This window comes from Pogoniulus pusillus, chromosome 40 (genome assembly GCF_015220805.1).
Source record: "Pogoniulus pusillus isolate bPogPus1 chromosome 40, bPogPus1.pri, whole genome shotgun sequence".
NCBI lineage: Eukaryota > Metazoa > Chordata > Aves > Piciformes > Lybiidae > Pogoniulus > Pogoniulus pusillus.
Genome location: NC_087303.1, coordinates 3,170,595 through 3,195,316, shown reverse-complemented (window position 1 = coordinate 3,195,316; position 24,722 = coordinate 3,170,595). Strand labels below are relative to the sequence as shown.

The following is a 24,722-nucleotide window of genomic DNA, read 5'->3' as shown; positions in this document are numbered from 1 at the left end:
ACTCCCCAGGATGAGCAGGGAGAGGAGAGGAAAGAGTCAGTGTTAGGGTTTCTCCCACGGCAGACGAGGGGGAACAGGTTTGGCCGTTGCCAGTGAACGGGGGCAGGTTTGTAAGCAGCCCAGGTGCAGGTGGAGCAGCCGAGCGGCAGCAGAGGGCTGCAGGCTGCTGGGCTCCGCAATCGCTCCCTGTGATCGGGGGCAAGACAAAAGCTGAACCGCTGAGTTTCACCACGCAGAAGGCGAGAGAAGGAGCCAGCCAGGGAGGAGCCTTCATTAGCTCTGTTACCAGAGATGTGTTGTCAGATACACAAAGCTGGGAGCTGGGACACGATCCCCACAATCCCCAACACAGCCACCCCCGGCCGGTGACGGTGCCTGCCTGCCCTGAATCAACAGCAGCATACCTGAGAGGAGGGGTAATGCCTCAGACAGCGCAGCACATCACTCTTGGCAGCGGCAGCAGGGCTGGCAGCCTCCATGGGAAGCTGGGCACCCTCCCGGCGACACCCACCCTGCCCAGCATAAAAGCCACCGGCGAGGACAGAGCCTGCAGTCTGCTCTGTGCCTCCAGCTGAGCAGGGGACCCGCGCTTGGGGCTTGGGATCCGATTTGCTTCCACCATGAGCTGCAGCATCAAGAGAACCTCCAGTACCTCCTACAGGAGCGGTGGAGCTGCCTGCGGGGGTGGCGGTGGTGCTGGTGTGGGCAGGAACTCTTCGGTGTCCTGCCGGCGCTACGCAGCCTCCTGCTATGGGGGTGGCAGCTACGGGGGGTCAGGGGGCAGCATGGGCTACGGAGGGGGCATGAGCGCTGGCAGCATGGCAGGAGGCCTCTGCGGTGGCATAGGAGGAGGCTTTGGTGTTGGTGGGGACCTGCTGCTGAGCGGCAACGAGAAGGTGACAATGCAGAACCTCAACGACCGCCTGGCAGCCTACCTGGACAAGGTGCGGCGGCTGGAGGAGGAGAACGCGCAGCTGGAGCAGCACATCCGAGAGTGGTACAGGAAGCAGGCCCCTGCTGCTGCCAAGGACTACAGCTCCTACTACCAGGCCATCGAGCAGCTGCAGAACCAGGTAGGACAGCCCCAGCTAGCAGGGCTTCATCCCTGCTTGCTCCTGTTCTCCTTTCCAAGGGCTTGCTCCTGCCCTCGGGCACCAGCTCTGAGGGGCTGGCAGGGGGCTCCTGGGCAGCCTCACTGGGGGTACCGACAGCTGCAGAGCTGAATCTCCCATCTCTTGGGTGAGCAGCCCTGCCCCAGCACTCCTCAAGGGAAAGAACAAATCCCTGGGGGCACAACCCCAGGTCAGGCAGAGCTGCAGCCGGCCCAGGCGTGCTGGTGCATGGATCTGAGATCCAACCTTGCCAGGTGGCTCCAAACCAGGCCCCTGTGGTTTCCAGCCCCACACAAAGCCCCAGCTCCTGGAGTTCCTCATCTGCCCTCCCCTTGTCTCTGCACCCTGCTGCACACAGCAGAGGCAGGACCAAGCCCTTCCCTGTCCATCACCTTTCACTGGTACCAAGAAAGGAGAGCAGAGAGAGGGTGAAGAAGCAGATCACAGGGACAAGGCTGAGGCCATTCCTTGGGACACTGGGAGAAGACTCTAAGGCAAGAAAGAGCAGCCCAGAATGGGGCTTTGGGAGGATGGTTTGAGACAGCCCAGGTTTCATTGGAGCTTTAGCCTCTGCCATGGCCTTGCAGCACTACAGGAAGCCATTCCACAGCCCCCAGCAAGTCCCTAGCAAAGCTTTGAGTCCTCCTTCTTGCCCTGGCTTCCTAGATCACAGAAAGCCTCCTCTGCAACCTCCTCCTTTGCAGATCATTGCTGCCTCTGTAGACAACAACAGGCTGCTGCTGGACATTGACAACAGCAAGATGACAGCTGATGACTTCAGGATGAAGTGAGTGCCCCTGGGAGGGCTTTCCCTGGGGACAGGGCAGCACTGCCCTGACTGCTGGTGCTGATTGCACTGGGGTTGTGAGCTGGGACAGAGGTTGCTGTGCACCACCACCACCTCCTTCCCCACAGGTATGAGAACGAGCTGGTCATCAGGCAGACTGTGGAGGCTGACATCAATGGCTTGAGGAACCTCCTGGATGACCTCACTCTGGTTAGATCTTCCCTGGAGTCTGAGCTGGAGTCCTTGAAGGATGAGCTGATTGCTCTCAAGAGAAACCACGAGGAGGTAGGACCTGGTGCTCAAGAGCATGGCCAAGACATGGTCCTCTGGCTCTGCAGCCTCCCAGAGCTATAGGTAGAGTCAGTTCAGCCTTGTGCCATGAAACTGTCATGGTCTGGCCACCAGCACTGACCCCAGCTCCCTCCTGCTCTCACTGGACTCCCTGCAGGAGCTGAGGCAGCTGCAGGCACAGACTGGTGGTGATGTGAGTGTGGAGGTCAATGCTGCCCCTGGAGAGGACCTGACCAAGATCCTGAACGACATGAGGCAGGAGTACGAGCAGATCATCGAGAAGAACCGCAGGGAGGTGGAGCAGTGGTACGAGGTCAAGGTAGGAAGCACCACACAGCAGGGCCCCTTCTGCGGGGAGCCTCAGAGCCCTGGCACTGGGCACGCAGAGCTTTTGGCTGAGCAGAGGAGGATGCTCCCCTGCACTCCCCTCCCGCACAGCACCGGGGTGCAAGCTCCTCCCCGAGGGCTCCTCCTCACTTCCACTCTGCTTTGGCTCCAGATCGAGGAGGTCAATCGCCAGGTCACCTCCAGCAGCCAGGACATCCAGAGCAGCAGCCAGCAGCTGGCCGAGCTCAGGCGTGAGATGCAGAACCTGGAGATCGAGCTGCAGGCTCAGCTCAGCACCGTGCGTGGGGGACAGGGGCCGGGGAAGGTGAGGGGTGGGCAGGGCCGGGCAGAGCTCTGCCCTTCACCTGCTGCTTCTCCTCTAACAGAAAAACTCCCTGGAGAACTCCTTGGCAGAGACCGAGTCCCGCTACGGCTGCCTGCTGCAGCAGCTGCAGAGCCAGATCCACTCGGTGGAGGAGGAGCTGGCCAGCATCCGCTGCGAGATGGAGAGCCAGAGCCAGGAGTACAAGATGCTGCTGGGCATCAAGACCCGCCTGGAGCAGGAGATCGCCCAGTACCGGGCACTGCTGGAGGAAGGGCAGCAGGACATCGTGTAGGTGTAGCACACGGTGGGGAGGGGATGCAAAGCAGACTCCTGCCTCTGCTGCCCACACAGCCCCACCCCAGCTCTGTCTGTCTGTCTGTCTGCCACTGACTGTCCCCTGCCTGCAGCTCCCTTGTGGATTAATTCCTCTCCTTTTTGCAGTGCTTCCCAAGGAGTTGGGAAATCCTCCCAGGCATTTTCTTCCACTTACTACTCTCATTCCCCGGGTGGAGACATGGCAGGTAAGGCTGCAGTGCTGAGGGACGTGGTTGTGAGTGGGTCATACCTGCCCCCATGACTGGGATGGTTTAGTGGTGCAAGCTGGGCAAGATTCCAGCAGCCCAGGAGAGAGAGAACCTCACTGACTGCCGTGGGGTAAAGCACAGCAGGTTCTGCCCTTCCCTCTGCCTAGATCTGCACTCCAGCAGACGAACTCTGCAGGGCAGGAAACAATTCTTGCTCCTTGGGGTGACCCAGCACAGCTCTGAGACAGTGCCCTCAGCACTGCTGGGCTTGGAGCCCCTCAGCTCCTCTTGCCAGCCTAGGCTGCCCAGGGGAGGGGCTCAGGTCCGCAGGGAGGCTCAGATGTCCCCCTAAGGCCATGCTCTGCTCTCTCTTTCCACAGGACACTCACGAGTGTGCTAGAGAGAGAGCTGAAAGCCACGGTGCTGGCACCCTCCAGCCCAGAATCCCTGACCATGGGCAAGGACAGACTGAACCCATCTGCAGCACAGCTGGTGCCAGGGGAGGGAGCTGGAGCAGCGCCTGGGCTGCTGCCTCCTCACCCCTCTGCCGTTCTGCAAAGCTTCTTGCACTCAGCTTCTCTTGGGGCAGGGCTCCTAAGGGCTTCCCTGCTGCTGCTAGCACAGCCTCAATAAACCTTCCCTCTGCAATGCAAACCAAAGCAGTGTCTGAGAGCTTTCCTCTGCCCCCAGCCAGGGCACTCAGCCAGGGCACCCAGCCAAGCATGGGCTGGCCTGGGCTACAGCTTGTCCACCCTCTGCTGGTCCCAGCACAGCCTGCTGTGCACTAAGGAGATGGACACCATGCTGAGACTGTATCAGAGACTAAAAGGAGCTGTCACCAGTTCCAAAAGGTGTCAGCAGCAGGAGGCTGCTGCCTGGGGAGAGCTTCGCTGCCCTGGGGAATGGCTCTGAGCTGCTCCTGCAGCAGGGGACAAGTGGACAGCACTGAAGCTGCTGTCCCTGAGCAGGACTCTGCAGGTCTACAGGAGCAAGGGGCAAGGCACCAGCCCAGGGGGGCACATCAGAGGAAGAGGAGGGTAGGAGTGAGGCTGTGAGGATCACAAAACCACACAGCAACATCCAGGCTGGCAAAGCCCCTCAGGTCCACCAAGTCCATCCTAGAACCCTACTCTACAAGATTCACCTTAAACCATATCCCCAAGCACCACATCCAAACCACCCTGAAACACATCCAGGGTTGACTCCACCACCCCCCTGGGCAGCTCATTCCAGTCTCTGACCACTCTCTCCATGAAAAACTTTTTCCTCATACCCAATTTAAACCTCCCCAGCCTCGGGTTGAGGCCATTCCCCCTTGTTCTGTCTCCAGTTACCTGTGGGAAGAGCCCAGCAGCAGCCTCTCCACAATGTCCCTTCAGGCAACTGCAGACAGCAATGAGGTCTGCCCTCAGCCTCCTCTTCCTCACACTAACCATCCCCAGCTCCCTCAGTCAGTCCTCATAAGATTCAATCTCCAGGCCCTTCCTCAGCTTTGTTGCCTTCCTCTGGACCTGCTCCAGCACCTCCACAGCTCCCCTGTATTGTGGTGCCCAAAACTGAACACAACACTCAAGCTGTGACCTCATCAGAGCCAAGTCCAAGGCACAATCACCTCCCTGCTGCTGCTGCCCACAGCAGTTTCAATACAAGCCAGGATGCCACTGGTCTTCTTGGCCACCTGGGCACACTGCTGGCTCACACTCAGCCCCCTGGGCACATTGCTGGCTCACATTCAGCCCCCTGGGCACACTGCTGGCTCACACTCAGCCCCCTGGGCACATTGCTGGCTCACATTCAGCCCCCTGGGCACATTGCTGGCTCACACTCAGCCGCCTGGGCACACTGCTGGCTCACATTCAGCGCCCTGGGCACACTGCTGGCTCACACTCAGCCCCCTGGGCACACTGCTGGCTCACATTCAGCCCCCTGGGCACACTGTTGGCTCACACTCAGCCCCCTGGGCACATTGCTGGCTCACATTCAGCCCCCTGGACACACTGCTGGCTCCCATTCATGTCCTGTCTATTACAGCCCTCAGCTCCCTTTCTGCCAGCAGCTCTCCAGCCACACTGCCCCAAGCCTGTAGTGTTGCTTGGGGTTGTTGTGCCCCAAGTGTGGGACCTGGCATTTGGCCTTGTTGAAACTCATCCCACTGAAGCTGGCTCATTGATCTAAGCCTGTCCAAGTCCCTCTGCAGAGCCTCTCTACCCTCATTCAAATCAGCACTGCCACCTAACTTGGTGCCATCTGCAAAGTCACTGCTGGCACTCTCTGTGCCTGAATCAAGGTCACCAATGCAGATGTTAAACAGAGGTGGTCCCAATGCAGACCCTTCACCTCTTGAGAGCCCAGCAGAGTGCTGCAGGCTGGTGGGTGAGGGCTGGGGAAGGCACAGATGGAGCTGCTGATGAAACCCATGGGAGCAGCTCCCTCCTCACCCAAACCACAGCTGACTCATCAGCTGTAAAACAATTAATTACCACTAATTGTTTCTGAGGTTGTCCACTCCCTGGAGATGGATCCAGCAGTGGCATCCAGCAAAGCTCTGCCTGCTGCTGCTGGTTCCTCTGCCAGCCTGCAGTATCTGTTTGTGGCTCTGCAGCCAACTTCACCACTGAGAACCCAGTACTTGGAAAGGCTTCACAGCGCTGCTGCTTCAAAGAAGCCTTTGGATTCATAGAGGTTCACAGGCTGTGGTATAGGCAAAAGGTCTCCCAGGGAAGGATGAATTCAGAGCTCTAGTGGTCTCCTCAAATGGCTGAGGAGCTCCACAGCCTCTGCAACAGAAGATGTTCAACCTCTGTTTGTCATCTCAGAGATGCTAAATGGCATCTAAAGAGACCTGAGGCTTTTGGCTCGTGAATCAGAGTCCTAGAATGGCTCAGGGTGGAAGCAACCTCAGAGCTCAGCTGCTCCAACCTCCTGCCATGCCCAGGGACAGCTCTCAAGGTATCCACAGCCTCCCTGGGCAGCCTGTGCCAGGCTCTCACCACCCTCACACTCAACAACTTCTTCCTCAGCTCGACTCTCACCCTGCTCTGCCTCAGCTTCAGACCCTCTCAGTAAAAGTCTCTCTGCAGTCTTCCTGCAGGATCCCTTCAGGCCCTGGCAGCAGCTCTCAGCTGCCCCTGGAGCCTTCTCCTCTGCAGGCTGCACCCCCCCAGCTCCCTCAGCCTGTGCTCACAGCAGAGCTGCTCCAGCCCTGGGCTCACCTTTGTGGCCTCCTCTGGACTCAACTCCAGCAGCTCTGTGTCCTCCTCCTGCTGGGCTGGATGGACCCCAGGGAAGTCCCTGCTGGTGGGGGGGTCTCAGCAGAGCAGAGTCAAGGGGGAGAATCCCATAACCAGGCTGAGTTGATGTGAAGCTTTGATCTTGGTAACTATGATTGTTCTTTAATTGGTAGCTTTCTAATTACCTGCAGGCCAGGACCCGTTGCTTTGCCTCTGTTGCTGGGCTTGAGTCAGGACCATTAAAGTTTAACCATTGCCTTCTCACTGGGTGTGAGCCCTTACTCAGAATTCCTCCCTGGGTTGCTGCAGTGCCCCTTTTGTCCTCACCGCTGAGCTGCTGATTGCTGCTTGCTGCTGATGCCAGAGGTGTTGATTTTCCATCTCCTTCCCAGCACCGTTGCATCACAGCCTCTGACCCAACGCTTCCAACCCTTCCCAGCACTGTCACTCCGAGACATCAGCAGCAGCCTCGGCTCTGCCTCTCTGTTCCTCTCTGTGCTTTGAAGCTGATCTGATCAGGCTTCCCCCCTGGCCAGGCTGGATGAGACCTTGAGCAACTGAGACTAGTTGAGAGGTGCCCCTGAGCATGGCAGGAGGTTGGAGCAGCTGAGCTCTGAGGTCCCCTCCACCCTGAGCCGTTGTGCGTAGGCAGAGGCAGCAGGGAAGGGGCTGCTTTCATCACCTCTCTTCAGGACAGAAATGACTCCAGAGAACAAAGCCCAGCAATTAAGATGAGTCTCTCTCTGAGTAGCCAGCAAGAGCCTATCTGAAAGGGAATCTAACAGCCGCCCACCTGGGGTGATGGTGCAGGCTTGGGCTGAATCAGCAGCAGACACAGTACCCATGGGGAGGGCAGTCCCAAGCTCCAGCAGAAATTCCCCTTGGCACACCACTCTTGGCAGCAGCAGCAGGGCTGGCAGCCTCCATGGGAAGCTGGGCACCCTCCTGGTGCCACCCACCCTGCCCAGCATAAAAGCCACCGGCGAGGACAGAGCCTGCAGTCTGCTCTGTACCTCCAGCTGAGCAGGGAACTCACACTTGGGGCTTGGGATCCGATTTGCTTCCACCATGAGCTGCAGCATCAAGAGAACCTCCAGCACCTCCTACAGGAGCGGTGGAGCTGCCTGCGGGGGAGGTGGCGGCAGGAGCTCCTCAGCGTCCTGCCGGCGCTACGCCGCCTCCTGCTATGGGGGTGGCAGCTACGGGGGGTCAGGGGGCAGCATGGGCTACGGAGGGGGCATGAGCGCTGGCAGCATGGCAGGAGGCCTCTGCGGTGGCATAGGAGGAGGTATTGGCGGTGGCATAGGAGGAGGTATTGGCGGTGGCATAGGAGGAAGCTTTGGTGGTGGCATAGGAGGAGGCTTTGGCGGTGGCATAGGAGGAGGCTTTGGTGGGGACCTGCTGCTGAGCGGCAACGAGAAGGTGACGATGCAGAACCTCAACGACCGCCTGGCAGCCTACCTGGACAAGGTGCGGCGGCTGGAGGAGGAGAACGCGCAGCTGGAGCAGCACATCCGAGAGTGGTACAGGAAGCAGGCCCCTGCTGCTGCCAAGGACTACAGCCCCTACTACCAGGCCATCGAGCAGCTGCAGAACCAGGTAGGACAGCCCCGGGCCTGGCACTGCATTGCTCTTCTCCTCCTCACCTCCCCTTGTCTCTGCACCCTCTTGGCCACAGGGGAGGAAGGACCAAGCCCTTCCCTGGCAGTCAGCCTCTCTTACAAGGAGATAGGAACAGGACCTCCTGGTAGACCCAGCATGCAGAAAGCCAGCTGCTGGAGATCTCCCACCACAGATGTTCTTGTCCTCCCTCCTCCAGCAATGTTCCTTTCATCAGAGCCTTGGGGAAAGCCAAATTCTTGCCCTCCCCCTCCACACACACCCTGAGCATCTCCAGACTGTTCTGTGGCTCCCGCATCACTGCAGGAGACAAACCCAACCCTTGTAACAAGGCCTTGACAAAGCTTTGGGTCTTCCTGTCTTGGATGCTTTGGACACCAAAAAGCTTCTCTTCAACCCCTCTCTCCTGCAGATCATTGCTGCCACCGTGGACAACAACAAAATGATCCTGGAGATCGACAACAGCAGGATGACAGCCGACGACTTCCGCATGAAGTGAGCGCCCCTGGAGCCCTGCTCCTTCCCTGGCCACAGATGGGGACAGCAGCCCCCAGTGGTGCGTCCCAGCCCATGCAGTGACTGTGCAGTGGCTCCCTGTGCCCTCTGCAGGTACGAGAACGAGTTGGTCATGTCCCAGACCGTGGAGGTTGACATCAATGGCCTGAGGAACGTCCTGGACGACCTCACTCGCACTCGCTCCGGACTGGAATCTGAGCTGGAGTCCCTGAAGGAGGAACTGATGACCCTCAAGAGAAACCATGAGGAGGTGAGGTCCACCCCTAAAGGTGCACATCGAGTCCATCCAGCCACGTGTTGTGACACCATCATGCCCTTGTCCCTTGATACTGCCCAGTCCCCACCTGCCCCAGCCCCACCACTGACTGACCTCTGCTCCCTCCTGCTCTCCTGCCCCAGCTCCACCACTGACCTCTGCTCCCTCCTGCTCTCCTTCCCCAACCCTAGCACTGACCTTTGTTTCCTCCTGCTCTCCTGCCCCAGCTCCACCACTGACCTCTGCTCCCTCCTGCTCTCCTGCCCCAACCCCACCACTGACCTCTTCTTCCTCCTGCTCTCCTTCCCTAACCCTAGCACTAACCTCTGCTCCCTCCTGCTCTCCTGCCCCAACCCTACCACTAACCTCTGCTCCTCTGCAGGAAATGAGGCAGCTGAAGGCTCAGACTGGTGGTGATGTGTGTGTGGAGGTCAATGCTGCTCCTGGGCAGGATCTGACCAAGATGCTGAACGACATGAGGCATGAGTATGAGGACATCATCCAGAGGAACCGCAAGGAGGTGGAGCAGTGGTATGAATCAAAGGTATGGAGTGGGGATGGGAAGGGAAAAGCCACTGGGGAAGCACTGCAGCAGCAAGGGGGGAACAGGCTGGGGCTGATGTGCCAAGGTCAGGAGCCATAGATGCATGCAGCAATCTGAGGCTGTCCTAGATGAGGATGGGCTGATAAGGAGAGGCTCCACAGCCTTCTTAGCTCTCAGGCTGTGAGCTGCCCCCTGAGAGGTCTTCCGCCTCTGGGGTCTTCCTCCCACTGGCACTGGGCATGCAGAGCCTTTGGCTGCTCCCCTGCACCCCTCCCGCACAGCACAGGGGTGCAAGCTCCTCCCCAAGGGCTCCTCCTCACTCCCACTCTGCTTTGGCTCCAGATCGAGGAGGTCAATCGCCAGGTCACCTCCAGCAGCCAGGACATCCAGAGCAGCAACCAGCAGCTGACCGAGCTCAGGCGTGAGATGCAGAACCTGGAGATCGAGCTGCAGGCTCAGCTCAGCACCGTGCGTGGGGGACAGGGGCCGGGGGAGGGAGGGCGGGCAGGGCCGGGCAGAGCTCTGCCCTTCACCTGCTGCTTCTCCTCTAACAGAAAAGCTCCCTGGAGAACTCCTTGGCAGAGACCGAGTCCCGCTACAGCTGCCTGCTGCAGCAGCTGCAGTGCCAGATTAACTCGGTGGAGGAGGAGCTGGCCAGCATCCGCTGCGAGATGGAGAGCCAGAGCCAGGAGTACAAGATGCTGCTGGGCATCAAGACCCGCCTGGAGCAGGAGATCGCCCAGTACCGGGCACTGCTGCAGGAGGGGCAGCAGGACATCGTGTAGGTGCCAGGGGAGCTCTGCCACTGCTCCTCTCCACTGCAGGGCTTTTGGGGGTGCTGTCCGTAGCTACAGTCTAAGCACAGGAGATTGCTTCACAGCATCTGCACTGAAGTGTGGAGATCACAAGCTGGGAGTGCACAGCACAGGGCAGGGCTGCAGGGAATCAGCCTCCCCCCGGGCTGGCTGTGCAGAGGGAATCCCATGGGAGCGGTCGCTGTGGAAAACCAAAGAGGAGAACTGAGCTGTGGCTGCTGCCTCCTGTCTGCAGCTGAGCAGAGCTGGGCTGGGCCAGCACAGCGATCACCTCTGCAGGCTTCTCTTGGCTCTGCTTCCAGAACCAGCCAGGAAAATGCAGTGAAGGAATGAGCTGGAAAGCTAAAAAGGGATGCTTGGGAAGAGCAGGAAGAGCTGAGCTGCTCTCTGCAGCTCACCTGTGTCTCTGTGGATGCTTTCTCATTCCCTCCACTAAAACTCCTTTCCTTGCATAGGTCATGCCAAGGAGGGGGAACGTCCCACTGCTATTCCTCCTCTTCCTACTGTCATGGGCAGTCCAGTGACAAGTCAGGTAAGAAACCCTGCCAAGAGGAGCCTCATTTGTCCTGCCCCACACCTGTCTTTCCCCTCCTCTCCTGGTGATGCTGCCCCTCGTGTGACAGCTTCCACCCCTGCCATAGCAGAGGGATGAAGCCACCACCAGCTCTGCCCAGCTCAGGGTGCCTCAGCTTCAGGAGCAGGCTGAGCTCCTTCTCCACACTCTGCTAGCACAGAAGGACAGCAGTGGAGACACCTGCACTGCCTCTGCTGCAGTCTCTTGCCTTCCCCTCCCAAATTAACAGCTCCTCTCTCACCCCACAGGACAATCCAAGGTGTGTTAATCTGCCACCAACGTGCTGGGCTCCCCTGACCTGCCTCCTGCCACCTGAGCAGCCTGGCCCTCAGCATGCTCACACAGAGCCCCCTCTGAGTGCTCCCCAGACTGCTCTGCAGATGCTCAGGATGAGATTCCCAGCACCTCCTCAGACCTGCTGCTTCCTCCTCTTGTGCTGCTCTTCAGAAGCTCTCACTGCACCCTCACCCCCTGCCTGCAGTGCAGCTGTTGAGCACTTTCTGCTGCTAACACAAGGCCTGAATAAACTTCACTTCCCTGCAATGCAAAGCAAACCTTGCCTAGCATCTCCCTGGTGGGACCCATGAGACCTCTGCACAGAGACACCAAGGTTGGGTGGGCTGTGCGAAGTGATCACCCTGACTCAGCCAGGTGGTGGTTGGGTGGAAGAGCAGAGCCGCAGGAGGAGACTCACATCCAACCCGAGAGTGACACCTGTAGGGAAACAGAGAGGAGGGCTGCAGGGAGCTGCTGCTCTGCCAGCTCAGCAGCTGGGCTGAGGCCATTGGGGTTCATCCACCCCACGATCCCAGCAGAGCTTTGGCAAAACCAAAGCACTTCCCTTGGGGCCACTGAAGGTGACACCAATCCCACTCTGGCAGCCTCTGCTCCCAGCCTCCAGGAGGGCTCTGCTCTGCCCAGGGCAGGCTCAGGAAATGAGAGCTGAGTGTGCCAAGGATCCTCCCTGGGGCACTAAGCCCAGCTGCTGGAGTTGTTCCTCCTGGCACTGGGAGCCCAGGCTCAGGGCTGCTGGTTCACAGCAAAGGAAATGAGTTCTCATTTCACAGGCAGCATTCCCAGCTCCACCACCCTGCCATGCTCTGAGTGAGCAGGGGAGGAAGGCAGCATGCAGCCAAGGTTCACTCTTCTAGAACTGCTGCAATTCATCTTCCACACTGCCAGGATCTGGGCTTGCCAGGAGTTTGAGTCCAGCATCAGTAAGTTTGCAGATGACACCAAGCTAGGAGCAGTGTGGAGCTGCTGGAGGGGAGCAGAGCCCTGCAGAGGGACCTGGGCAGGCTGCATGGGTGGGCAGAGGCCAAGGGGAGGAGACTGAAGAAGGCCAAGGGCAGGTTCTGCACTTTGGCCACAACAACCCCAAGCAGCACTGCAGGCTGGGGCCAGAGTGGCTGAGAGCAGGCAGGCAGAGAGGGCCCTGGGGGTGCTGGCAGAGAGGAGCTGCAGAGGAGGCAGCAGTGTGCCCAGGTGGGCAGCAGAGCCAATGGCATCCTGGGCTGGCTCAGGAGCAGTGTGGGCAGCAGAACAAGGGAGGTTCTTCTGCCCCTGTGCTCAGCACTGCTCAGGCCACCCCTGGAGTGCTGTGTCCAGTTCTGGGCTCCTCAATTCAGGAGAGATGTTGAGGTGCTGGAAGGAGTACAGAGAAGGGCAGCAAGGCTGGGGAGGGGCCTGGAGCACAGCCCTGTGAGGAGAGGCTGAGGGAGCTGGGGGGGTGCAGCCTGCAGCAGAGGAGGCTCAGGGCAGAGCTCATTGCTGCCTGCAGCTGCCTGCAGGGAGGCTGTAGCCAGGTGGGGTTGGGCTCTGCTGCCAGGCAGCCAGCAACAGAACAAGGGGACACAGCCTCAAGCTGTGCCAGGGGAGGTCTAGGTTGGGTGTTAGGAGGAAGTTGTTGTCAGAGAGAGTGATTGGCACTGGAATGGGCTGCCCAGGGAGGTGGTGGAGTGCCCATGGCTGGAGGTGTTGAGGCAAAGCCTGGCTGGGGCACTTAGTGCCATGGTGTGGTTGATTGGCCAGGGCTGAGTGCTAGGCTGGGCTGTCTGAGCTTGGAGCTCTCTTCCAGCCTGCTTGATTCTATGATGCTATGAACTAAAAGAAGTGAAACTCCTCAGTGGCTGAACATGTGGGAACCTGGATCCCAGTGGCTTGCAGTGGGCTGGGCAGGCAGCTGAACAGGGTCTGCCACATCTCAGGTGACTCAGCTGTGCCAGGGATGGGTCTCTACAGCCTCCCTGGGCTCTCTGACACCCATCAATCACTGTGTCCTGGCAATAGCTTTGCACTTGCACCCTGGTTTGCAAACAGATTCGGGTCAGGTCCCTTTGGTCACTCAGGGTTATGCAGAAAGGCCTCCAAGAGTCCCCAGGGCACAGCCCAGGGCAGAGCTCCCAGCACACAGCCCTGACTCAGAGCATTCTCCAGAGGACAAAGGGGATTTGTGCCAGAGCAGACAGCTCCCTGCTGAGTCACCCCAGGGCTCTCCCCTGCAAGCCAGCAAAGGCTCCTGCCCTGCCTCAGCCTCCCTCGTCCCTCCCACACCCACCACTGCCCACTGAAACCCCAAAGCTCCCAGCCCCAGGCACCCACCACAGCCCTGGGGATGGAACCCCACAGGTTAGATGGGAAGAAGGCTTCTGGCCCCAAAAAGGAGCCAAAGGTGTCCTGGGTTGGCTGTGGGCAGCACTCCTGAGGCTTCCTCCCCTCTGCTGTGCCTCAGGAGGGAATGGGGAAGGAAGAATCCTCTGCATGGGGTCTGCTGACCCCTGCTCTGCTGAGCATCTTAAGGGAAATGGAAGTACACCCAGAGCTGAGCTGAGCTGAGCTGAGCTGAGCCAAGCCAAGTCAAGCAGCCCCTGGCCTGCATTTGGCTCTGCTGGCTGAGCTACATGGGGAGCTCAGCAGAGCCTCGTTTGTCCATCCTAAGATCAAAGCCCACCCAAAGGAGCTGGGCTGAGCTGACTCACTGCAGAGGACAGGAAAGAGAAGGGAGGAGTTTTCAGCTCCACATCATTCTGCTGGCAGGTTTTGGGGTGATTTCACACAAAGTCAGCAAACCCAGAGCAAGTCAAAACCTCCTGGATGCTCTCTGCAGGTGTTTCGCTGCTGCTGAAGTTGGTTTGTTTCTGTGTTCAAATCCTTCAGCAGCAGGAGTGGCTGCCACAGCCAGGCAGGGAGCCTGGAACCAGCCAGGAAGGAGCAGGAGCCTTGCTGAGGAGGAGGCTGAGTGCTGGTGCTGCACTGAGAGCAGAGCCCTGCAGGGGGGACTGTGGAGGTGCAGATGGTGCCTGCTGCTGCTGCTGAGCTGCAGCCTCTGGGTGTGTTTGAGTTCCTCAGCTCTGGAAATGAATCATCTCCACCTCCACAAGGGAACCTCCCCAGGAGCTTAGGTGAAGGTGAGAGAGGGGGAAATAGCTGTGTGCAGGAGAATCGTGAACAGGAACCTGAACTGAGCAGAGTCCTTCAAGGGGCTGCATGCTGGGAAGGATGTCCAAGAACCTGCAGGGTGACCAAGAACCTGCAGAGTGTCCAAGAGCCTTCAGAGTGACCAAGAACCTGCAGGGTGACTGTGGAAGAATTTCTCACCAGTCGAGGACATAAAGTCATAAACATGGGTAACTGGCACTGAGAACGTCCTTGGTTCCCAGCGAGGCCAGGAAACCGAGATGTAAACAACTGAGCACCCCACACACAGCTGCAGTGGGCAGAGACTAGATAACTAAGGGGGCTGGAGTGGGTGGTCTGGGAGGCTGACCCTTAGAATGTTGTGATAAGTTAACCTATGCACACCTTACATGTAACTCTGGACCCTCTGACTGTAACCAATCTTAAGCTGAGCACGCCTCTTGCTAGAATGCATATAAGTCACTGTATCACGGAAATAAAGTGGATTTGACCATCTAACCATATTGGTGAACAAAGAGTCATCTTCCCATAGCGCTCCACCGAACGTGATTCCCAACATCTGGCGCTCGAACAGAAGAGTCAGGACACAAGCCGGCCGCAGGTGAGACTGCGTTGGGGGCCGGAGGGTTGGCCCGAAGACAGAGGGGTCCGATCAACTTGTGGGACGTTCTCCGTATCGGAGAGAGTAAGCGTCATTCGGTGCCGCTGGGCCGGGTAGCGCTGCCCCGAGGTGGCAGTAGTCTGGACGTTCATTTCCGGAGTGAACAGCCCGTGTGTAAGGCAGGTAAGGCCCACAGTGGATTTGCTGGGGCACTGCGTTTGCTGGCGTATTTATCTCGTGAGAGAAGTTCGCCGGACACTGAGCTCTGAGAGCTGCTGGCCCGGGCGTATGCGCAGGGTCATGCGAGTAAAGAGCCTCCCGTGATTTTAAGATCGAAAGTGCAGCGGGAGGTCGGAGACGCACTGTGGGACGCGGTTCTTGGCAACGGAACAGACTTTGAGTCGCCCCGCCAGCTAAGTCCCGCCCGGCGGGAGGTGCTCCGCGCGTTACTAAAGATGAAAGCCGAATGCAAGGCGGCGGCGGTGGTCTTCCTGGTACTACTCCTAGCCCTGCCGGCCGCTACGAACAGCTCTGACGCGTGCACGGCGCCAGGTTTCTCCTCCACCCCCGCCCCGAGCGTCTCAAAGAGAGAAGGCTCCGTGGTTCGGTTTTTCGGTCTCGGCAGAGCTGCTTCTGTTAAAGGCGTGGCTGGGAAGGTTGCCAGCTCTGTGGCGGAGTTGAAAATGAGCGTGCCGTACGATCCCGGCGGGCACCCGTGTCGCCCGCCCCGCGCGCCCGCCTCCGCCCTCCTTCCCTACTGGAGCCGTGTCCGGTAACCCGATTGTAGCCACGTTGACCGCAGGAGCGATACGCGGTTCGCAACAAGGTTGCCGGCGATTTGCCTTTATAGTACCATCTGTGACTGAAGCAGAGCCTGCGAGCCGCTCTGAGTACACAACTTTGCCGCGAGGCATGCAGACCACACCAACTCTCTGCTGATTGTTCGTTGCAAAGCATTTGCAAGCCCCCGAGAAGAACTGGGCGTGTGCAATTGTTTATCACTATGTGAATGACTTTGTTTTCTGTCCCCGCTGATGAGTCTTAGTCTCCGAGAGACATCTCGTCTTGCTTCAGCTCTGTGGGCTGCACGTAGAAAGCTAAGGACTTTTTGATCGGTCTAACTGGAGCGCTGGGAGAGATGCGCTTGGGACTGAGTTGCGGCTGACACACCCATGATGGCGGCTGCCCGTAGCGACTCACTGACACACCCGTGATGGCGGCTGCCCGCAGCGACCCGCCGGCAGCCAGTTACAATCGCTTCTCAGCTTGGAAAAGTTTTCGGACCTGCCGCGCGGAGGGCGGCTGCCTGCCGCTGTGTGTACTGTGTCGAATCTGCCGCTGTAGCCCGCGCGTCCCCGCGGATGGCTGCACGCGATACAGGACACCGCTTTTTAGTTTTTCAGCCGGTAAAAGACGTTACTGAAGGTACAGAGGAACGGACGGTAAAGAGAGAACGGACCGACGGCAGACGCGACCGCACCGGACGGCTCGGGACCCTCCCTTTCCCGCGGCTCGGCGGAACAGTCTTCAGATCCGCCCCCTTCACCGCCGCACGCCCGCCCATCTCCGACGGACCGCATCCCAAAGCCGAGGGGTCTCCCGCGAGCCTTCAACAGCTGGGGGACTGAGGGAGCTGCTGAGGGGTCGGTGGGGTGGGAAGGATTTATGGGTTTCCTTGAGTCGTTTCAGAGTTTAGTCAATTTGCGTTTGTATAGCTACAGGGAGATTAGCGGTTCGATAGCTCACAGCTTCACCTCTGCCTTTTTTTCCTCCTCTCTCTGTCTTGAAGAGCCTGAGAGGACAGACGGCAGTTTGGAAGTTTTCAGGGTAGATTTCATGTTGTGTACCAAGGATCGATAGTGGGATGGGAGTCGGACGGAAACACCAAGTGGTGGCTGACCTGAAACAGCTGGGGGTTGGGCGAGATGGAGGGCCGAGGATGAAAGCGGCGCTGCGGCTGCTGGCCTCCTCCCCCTCCTCCTCCCCCCCCTCTAGCCACCTGTGGAGGGCCCGCGGGGCCCCGTTCCCCCCCCCGCCCGTTGTTTCTTTTACGGATTTTTTTTTTCCTTGCTGGGAGGCAGCGAAGCCTCAAAGCTGTTTTGACAACACCAGATGCGAGGAGAGAGCTCTTCACTGAGGGACTGATTGGATACTGGAATGGGCTGCCCGGGGAGGTGGTAAAGTCACCGTCCCTGGTGCCCTGGAGCTGTTCAAGGCAAGGTTGGACGTGGCGCTTGGTGCCATGGTCTGACCTTGAGCCCCGTGGTGAAGGGTTGGACTTGATGACCTATGAGGTCTCTTCTAACCCTGATGGTACTGTGATACTATGCTACTGAAGACAGATGTCAGAAAGTTTATGGGAATGATAGCAAGAATGATGAGGATGACTTAGGACCATTTTTGCCCCTGTTACAGGCATGGACACGCACAGGTGTATTTTTTTAGTCACCTGATGATAACAGTTCGGATTCGAAATGATAGCTGATAGTTCCTGACTGGGGTATTTACCATCGCCTTACTGGTTAATTCTTTCTACAGACTATGCAACAATGACTTTTGCACCCACTGCTCAGTGGCAAAAAGAAAAAGAGGGAGATTGCTAGGATATAGCAGAGATGCCAGTGCCACTGACCATGGGTGGAAACTTATACAGACATGGAAGGCACCAAGCAGGACAGACTAGAACTCAGATGCATTGCCTCTCACAGCGAAGGGTATAGGCACTGAGATCCACATTGCAAGTCACTAACCAGATTCTGGACTAGGAACAGGGAATGATAGAGCTTGTAGGCTAATGCCAGTCAGCTCCTTCCCCCAATAACAGATAAAGACAGGACTAGTATAGAAGTTTACTGGAACAGCTGCTAATTGCATGAAATGAGCCTTGTGACAATTCTGACTTTTCCCTTTTCTGAGAATACCATGGTATTGTTATCTTCTTGGATTTTCTTTGCTTTTCTTGAGGTTCCTATAGCTGATAGATTCTTAGGGTAAGATAAGTTAAGACTAAGGGTTTGTAGTTTTGGGAACTTAGGACATAAGGATGTTATGGGATGTTTTTCTTGGGTATATTTAGGCATTATTGAAAAGGGGAATATGGGTTAGAGGACAGTAGGATAGCAGAAGAAATCTTTTCCTTTTCGGGATTTTTCTAATCACATCATACAGACTAGGCCAGTGGATCTGCTAGCCTAGGCAATGGATGTGTCTGCATTTGTTCTTGTATCTGCTTGTGTTTGACCATTTATCTTCACAGGCCTTGATGAAGACCAACCTGATTATGACCAACCTGTTTTTCCCTAAAGTAAGCAGAAGTTTTGCTCAGATGGCAGAACTGTGAAAGGACTTGAAAGAAGCACTGACATGATGATTGTATTTGTATGGATCTTTAAGGTTTGGACCATGGCTAATGAATTTGAGTATTTTTTACGAGTTTTCAGTGATTGTGGTTTAATGGAATAGGTTCAGTTTGACAGCTTTGTAAAGGCCAAGGCCCACTCAAATTGGCATAAGATGGCAATGTGACTTTTTTCTCTTGCAAGGGCCCTGCAAGAGGTAAAAAGACACTGCCCTAAATTCTAAAAGCAGATGAAGAACTGTGGGAAAAGGCCTAAGTAGAATAGACTGATAGTAACATCTAGGGCATATCTTTGTATTGTATTTAGAGGTCTGTAGTTCTTAAGCACAATAGTCAGACACAGCTCATAGCTAAGGAGTGTAATGAGAACATCGAGTGAATCCAGAACTATGGGAGTCTGAGAAGAATACTCGACAGCTGAGTGATCTGCGAGTCTGCAGCGTCGACTGCCACTCAGAGCCAGCGCAGACGTGGCACACCTGCACTCTCCTGTGACTGTGATGTTCGTCTGCACTTTTGGGTTTTTGAACGAATGACTTACTGTCGCTTGCAGAAATAGCTTTTGGGATTGTTAGCTAAGCTTGGGTTGTTAGCTTGCCAGACTAATGCTACTGATAAAAGCTCTAACAGGTTTATTCTCTTTGTGGTTTTAGCACTGTTGATTTGTAGCTGCACCATTCACCCTTGTGTTAAACAGCCTATGATAACTTCCTTAGCAATGAGGGCGGACACTGCGGTTCAGACAACACTGACAAGGCCCATATTAGACCCTTAGGTGCTTTTGGAACAAACAATTGGTGTTATGGTGTCAAAGCATCAAGAACGGGCCGAGGTCATCTGTTGTGGAACAACAGAACCGCTAAGGCACTTCCCACTGATGTGTTCCTTATTTGTGGTGATAGAGCGTGGCAAGGCATACCAAGAACGTTTATGGAGGTCCATGTTATCTGGGTAAACTGACAATGTTTGCCCCTCATCTTAGTCAGCTCAGGGACCTAGCCCAACGCCGGCCTAAGCGATCTTTAAAATTGAGTCCTAGTTGCAATGACAACGTTCAGTTATTATCTACAGCTGCTCGTGTTGCCTTAGCTGTATTTCTACCAGGAGGAGCAGCTGGAAAAGCATTAGTACAGCTAGAGAGACTCGCGTGTTGGTCAGCAAAACAAGCCAACGTCACCACAAAGGTTTTAGGACAACTATTGGTTGATCAAAATAGCCTTCGTCATGCCCTATTGCAAAATCGAGGAACCGTTGATTTTCTTTTGATAGCCCAAGGACACGGCTGCCAGGACTTCGAAGGGATGTGTTGTTTGAATTTATCAGATCATGGTGAGTCCATTCACAAGAGTATAACCTGGTAGAAAGGCCGTATTGCCAAGATCGAAAAGGAAACATCGACTTTTGATGACTGGTTGCAGAACCTGTTTGGGACAATCCCGGGGTGGTTAAGCAGCTTATTAGGAGAAGGCTTACAGCTATTTGTCATTTTCATAATAATTTTGCTATGCACTTGTATTGTCTTTGCTTGCATTAAGAAGAGCTTAACTAAGGCAGTTAGCCAGGTGTGGGTCGCTCAAAAAGAAAAAGAGGGAATTGTGGAAGAATTTCTCACCAGTCGAGGACATAAAGTCATAAACATGGGTAACTGGCACTGAGAACGTCCTTGGTTCCCAGCGAGGCCAGGAAACCGAGATGTAAACAACTGAGCACCCCACACACAGCTGCAGTGGGCAGAGACTAGATAACTAAGGGGGCTGGAGTGGGTGGTCTGGGAGGCTGACCCTTAGAATGTTGTGATAAGTTAACCTATGCACACCTTACATGTAACTCTGGACCCTCTGACTGTAACCAATCTTAAGCTGAGCACGCCTCTTGCTAGAATGCATATAAGTCACTGTATCACGGAAATAAAGTGGATTTGACCATCTAACCATATTGGTGAACAAAGAGTCATCTTCCCATAGCGCTCCACCGAACGTGATTCCCAACAGGTGACCAAGAACCTGCAGAGTGTCCAAGAGCCTTCAGGGTGACCAAGAGCCTGCAGGGTGACCAAGAACCTGCAGGGTGACCAAGAACCTGCAGAGTGACCAAGAACCTGCAGGGTGACCAAGAGCCTGCAGGGTGACCAAGAACCTGCAGGGTGACCAAGAGCCTGCAGGGTGACCAAGAGCCTGCAGAGTGACCAAGAACCTGCAGGGTGACCAAGAACCTGCAGGGTGACCAAGAGCCTGCAGAGTGACCAAGAACCTGCAGGGTGACCAAGAACCTGCAGGGTGACCAAGAGCCTGCAGAGTGACCAAGAACCTGCAGGGTGACCAAGAGCCTGCAGAGTGACCAAGAACCTGCAGGGTGACCAAGAGCCTGCAGGGTGACCAAGAACCTGCAGGGTGACCAAGAGCCTGCAGTGTGACCAAGAGCCTGCAGAGTGACCAAGAGCCTGCAGTGTGACCAAGAGCCTGCAGGATCTCAGCCTCCAGCCCATGTTCAGCTGTCAGCTGTGCACAGCTCCAACAGCCGCAGGTCCTTCAGCTCTGAGCTCACTTTCCAGTCTCTCCCACTCTCATCTCCCAGGTGTTGGTGCCCCCAGGGCCAGCCTGGCCAATGCAGGCAGCTGTGGCAGGGCCTGGGTCCCTCCCAGCCCCCACCAGGGTCTCACCCAGTGAACCCATACAGAGTTGTGGGAACGAACTCAACTAAGATTAGGTTAATTAATGAGGCTGGAGGTGCCTCTGGTCCACAGCCACACTCGGTGCCAGGCCCAACAGTGGATGCCAGGGGAAAGGTGTTGCCTGCAGCCAGCCTTTGCCATGCCAAGCCAGCGTGGGCTGGTAATGAGTGGGTTAAGGAGCAGGAATTGCAGCCCTGCACAGCAGCTCCTCAGGCAGTGCCAGGGCAGGGAAACAGCTCCTCAAGTGCTGGTTCTCTGGGTCTGGCCTCAGTGTCTGCTGTAGTGTGAGATACTTTGGGGATCAAAGCTTCACACCAGCTCAGCCTGGCTATGAGAACAGAATTCTGCCCCCCTGAGGATCTCTGTGCCTCTTCCTGCAGCATGAATCACAGCCAGGGCAGCCTGGCACTGCCTGGCTCTGTTTGGGATTGGCGGTGCCCTCGCCATTGCTGCTGCCTGCAGAAACCTGACTGGGCAAGGTGGCCTCTTGCCAGCTGAGCAATCGACTCCAGAATCCTTTCCAGCCCCAGCACAGCTTGCTGAGATTTGCCAGCCAGGTGCCAGGGCAGAGGAAGTGTGAAAATGCATCCAGAGCTTTGGCTGCCCCCCAGCAGGGCTGGGTCCCTGCTGAGTCTCTTCCCACTGCTTTTACCCGTGCTGAGGAAATTCTCTTTTCTTTCCCACCTCAGGCACTGCCTCAGCAGCAGAGCCCTGGGCTGCCAGAGAGGTCAGGAGCTTAAAGCTGCTTCGGTTTCCAGGGCAACAGAGACAATGCTGAGGCATTGCCCAAGGCACACAGCAGAGCCACCTGCCTGTGCCAAGTGTTTGCACTGCTCCCAGGGGCGGAGTGTTTGAGCTCCTCGCAGTTCCCTCACACCCATCTAAGCAACACCATGGAGGTGACACTGAGAACACTGAGAAATGCCACTGAAAGTCCCCACACCAGGGAGCTGAAGAGGAGTTCATCCCTGCCAAGCCCAGCTCAGTTCACTGTCTGATCATTGCCTTTCTGCCATGGAGCCCTTGGCCAAGGTTGAGACTGGAGATGGGGAAGAAATTCTTGCCAGTGAGGGAGGAGAGACACTGGCACAGGCTGCCCAGGGAGGCTGTGGTTGCCTCCTCGTTGGAGTTGTTCAAGGCCAGGTTGGATGAGGTGGGAGGTGGGAGGTGGGAGGTGTCCCTGCCCATGGCAGGGGTTGGCACTGGCTCTGAGCTCCCTCCCAAGCCAACCCATTCTGGAGTTCATAGACTCATGGAATCAGTCAGGGTTGGAAGGGACCACAAGGAGCAGCCAGTTCCACCCCCCCCTGCCATGCCCAGGGACACCCTACCCTAGAGCAGGCTGCCCAAAGCCACCTCTAGCCATGGGGCCTCAACCACCTCCCTGGGCAACCCCTGCCAGCCTCTCACCACTCTCCTGCTCAACAACTTCCTCCTCACCTCCATCCTCACTCTCCCCACCTCCAGCTTTGCTCCATTCCCCCCCACTCCTGCCACTCCCTCACAGCCTCAAAAGTCCCTCCCCAGCATTTTTGTAGCCCCCTTCAGACCCTGGCAGGCCACAAGAAGGTCCCCTGGGAGCCTCCTCTGCTCCAGCCTGCACAGCCCCAACTCTTTCAGGCTGTGCTCACAGCAGAGCTGCTGCAGCCCTCTCAGCATCCTCCTGGCCCTGCTCTGGACACTCTCCAGCACTTCCACAGCCCTCTTGTCCCAGGGGCTCCAGAGCTGGATGCAGGACTCCAGGTGGGGGCTTAGCAGAGCACAGCAGAGGGGGAGAATCCCCTCCCTGGCCCTGCTGGCCACACTGCTGCTGCTGCAGCCCAGGCTCTGCTTGGCTTTCTGGGCTGCAAGTGCACACTGCTGGCTGCTGCTGAGCTTCTCCTCCAGGAGCACCCCCAAGTCCCTCTCCCCAGGGCTGCTCTGCAGCCTGGCACTGCCCAGCCTGGATTTGTGCTTGCCATTGTCTCGACCCAGTTCCTCTCCTCATCTTTCAGCTCTGCCCCCTCCCCTGACTTTGACTCTCATCCCTGAGTGCAGGAATCAGGGCCCCCTCCTGCACTCCTCCTCACCAGATCTCATTCCCTCAGCTGTGCAAAAGTGGAAATTTGGAGGAGGTTTGGAGTGTTCTTATCTCTGCTCTTACCTCTCCTCTCCTAGCACTGCTAGCAGCCCTGGCAGCATATGCTGGGACCTGCCCTGGCAGCAGGGAAACATTCTTGTCTCTGCAGCTGCTGGCACCTCCGGGGGCTGTGTGGCAATGAGAAAGTCGAGAGGATTGAAAAGAAATGATTAACGATGGGACAGAAGAGAAGGAAGCCAAAAGCTGCCACTCAGAGCAGCCCTTTCAGCCCCAGCTGCAGCTCAGCACTTGTAGCATTGCCTCTTCCTACCAGGAAGCTCAGGGAGGGGAAAAAAAGCCTCAACAACAGCCAATTTTGTGTTTAATGAGACTCCAGTGCCTGTGACCTTCATCAGGAGAGAAAACCACCCCAGGCTGTGGTTTATAGAGGGCAGAAGCCATGCAGGGTGGGGTGGCTGAAGCTCTCCTGAGCAAGGGAAGAGATGAAGGCTGAAAATGTGCCTGCAAGAGACTCCAGGAGCACACAGCCCTGGTGGAAGCAGAGGCAGGAAGGAAGAATGATTCCCCCCCTGGAACACTGAAAGACTGAGAAGGAGGAATGAGGACAACAACCTGGCTGTGCTCAGTCATCCAGAGGAGCACCCAGGGAGCTGCAGGCACCACCAATGCAGGATAAACCTTCACAGGGTCCATTTCACTGCAACTGCCTGGGAGCAAGAGGAGCAGGACGTGAGGAAAGCCAAAGGTGCAGCAGTGGCAGCTGGGGGCCACGAAAATGGGTCACAGGATAACCAATAAATGCCCTGGAGCAGCAGAAAGGGGGCTGGGAAGCAGCAGGGAAGAGGTTGAGAAGCAGCAGGAAGGGGGTTGGGAAGCAGCAGAAAGGAGGTTGGAAGGCAGCAGGGATGGGGTTGTGAAGCAGCAGAAAGGAGGTTGGAAGGCAGCAGGGATGGGATTGAAAAGTAGAAGGAAGGGGGTTGGGAGGCAGCAGGGATGGGGGTTGTAAAGCAGCAAGGATGGAGATGGAAAGCAGGAGGAATAGGGTTGGGAGGCAGCAGGGATGGGGGTTGGAAAGCAGCAAGGATAGGGATGGAAAGCAGGAGGAAGGGGCTTGGGAAGCAGTAGGGATGGGGGTTGGAAAGCAGGAGGAAGGTGGTTGGGAAGCAGCAGGGATGGGGGTTGGAAAGCAGGAGGAAGGGGGTTGGGAAGCAGCAGGAATGGGGTTGGAAAGCTGCTGCCCAAGGGCCTGATCTGATAGCAAAAGCCTGTGACACACTCGGTGGTGTAACCAAGATCAAAGCCTTCCTCCACCTGGCACAGCCTCTGACACTTTTCCTCTCCTGCCCCTTTCAGCTGCACTGCCCTGAGCTGGATTTCACTCCTGGGCAGCTGTTGCCCCTGTGCTGCAGCCACCCTGCCTGCAGTGCAGCACCAGGGGGTGTCTGAGGGTGTCTGCCTGTGCTCCAGGGGTCTCAGAGGGGAAGCAGAAGCCTCCCAGCTCCCAGTTTTCCAGAGCTGCATCCCACAGTATTGTGCAGCAGCAGTAGTGTGGATTTTATCCTGCAGTGCCCCAGATGCAGATCTCTGAGTGCTGGGGAGTGCAGGGGGAGTCCCCAGAGGGAAGGTTGCTGCTCCCTGGGTAGCAGGGCACAGATCAGGTCACTGCTCCCCTGT

At 56.8% G+C, this 24,722-nt stretch overlaps 2 protein-coding genes across 2 annotated transcripts; both read left to right on the top strand.

Annotated features, from left to right (window-relative positions):
* The first annotated feature begins 550 nt into the window (after positions 1-550).
* LOC135191772 (keratin, type I cytoskeletal 14-like) lies at positions 551-4,025 on the top strand. Its single transcript, XM_064174359.1, has 8 exons — positions 551-1,073; positions 1,817-1,899; positions 2,028-2,184; positions 2,348-2,509; positions 2,690-2,815; positions 2,904-3,130; positions 3,284-3,363; positions 3,747-4,025. The coding sequence occupies exons 1-8, from the start codon at positions 621-623 to the stop codon at positions 3,764-3,766; spliced, it is 1,308 nt and encodes a 435-aa protein (XP_064030429.1). The 5' UTR covers positions 551-620; the 3' UTR covers positions 3,767-4,025.
* A 3,603-nt stretch (positions 4,026-7,628) lies between these two features.
* LOC135191765 (keratin, type I cytoskeletal 14-like) lies at positions 7,629-11,457 on the top strand. Its single transcript, XM_064174347.1, has 8 exons — positions 7,629-8,195; positions 8,629-8,711; positions 8,826-8,982; positions 9,371-9,532; positions 9,875-10,000; positions 10,087-10,313; positions 10,803-10,879; positions 11,170-11,457. The coding sequence occupies exons 1-8, from the start codon at positions 7,665-7,667 to the stop codon at positions 11,187-11,189; spliced, it is 1,383 nt and encodes a 460-aa protein (XP_064030417.1). The 5' UTR covers positions 7,629-7,664; the 3' UTR covers positions 11,190-11,457.
* The last annotated feature ends 13,265 nt before the right edge of the window (positions 11,458-24,722 follow it).

Coding starts and splice junctions, on each gene's coding strand:
- LOC135191772 (XM_064174359.1), top strand. CDS start 621: ATGAGCTGCAGCATCAAGAGAACCTCCAGTACCTCCTACAGGAGCGGT. Junction 2,510..2,689: donor AGCAGTGGTACGAGGTCAAG/GTAGGAAGCACC, acceptor CTTTGGCTCCAG/ATCGAGGAGGTCAATCGCCA. Junction 3,131..3,283: donor GAAGGGCAGCAGGACATCGT/GTAGGTGTAGCA, acceptor TCCTTTTTGCAG/TGCTTCCCAAGGAGTTGGGA.
- LOC135191765 (XM_064174347.1), top strand. CDS start 7,665: ATGAGCTGCAGCATCAAGAGAACCTCCAGCACCTCCTACAGGAGCGGT. Junction 8,196..8,628: donor TCGAGCAGCTGCAGAACCAG/GTAGGACAGCCC, acceptor TCTCTCCTGCAG/ATCATTGCTGCCACCGTGGA. Junction 8,712..8,825: donor GCCGACGACTTCCGCATGAA/GTGAGCGCCCCT, acceptor TGCCCTCTGCAG/GTACGAGAACGAGTTGGTCA.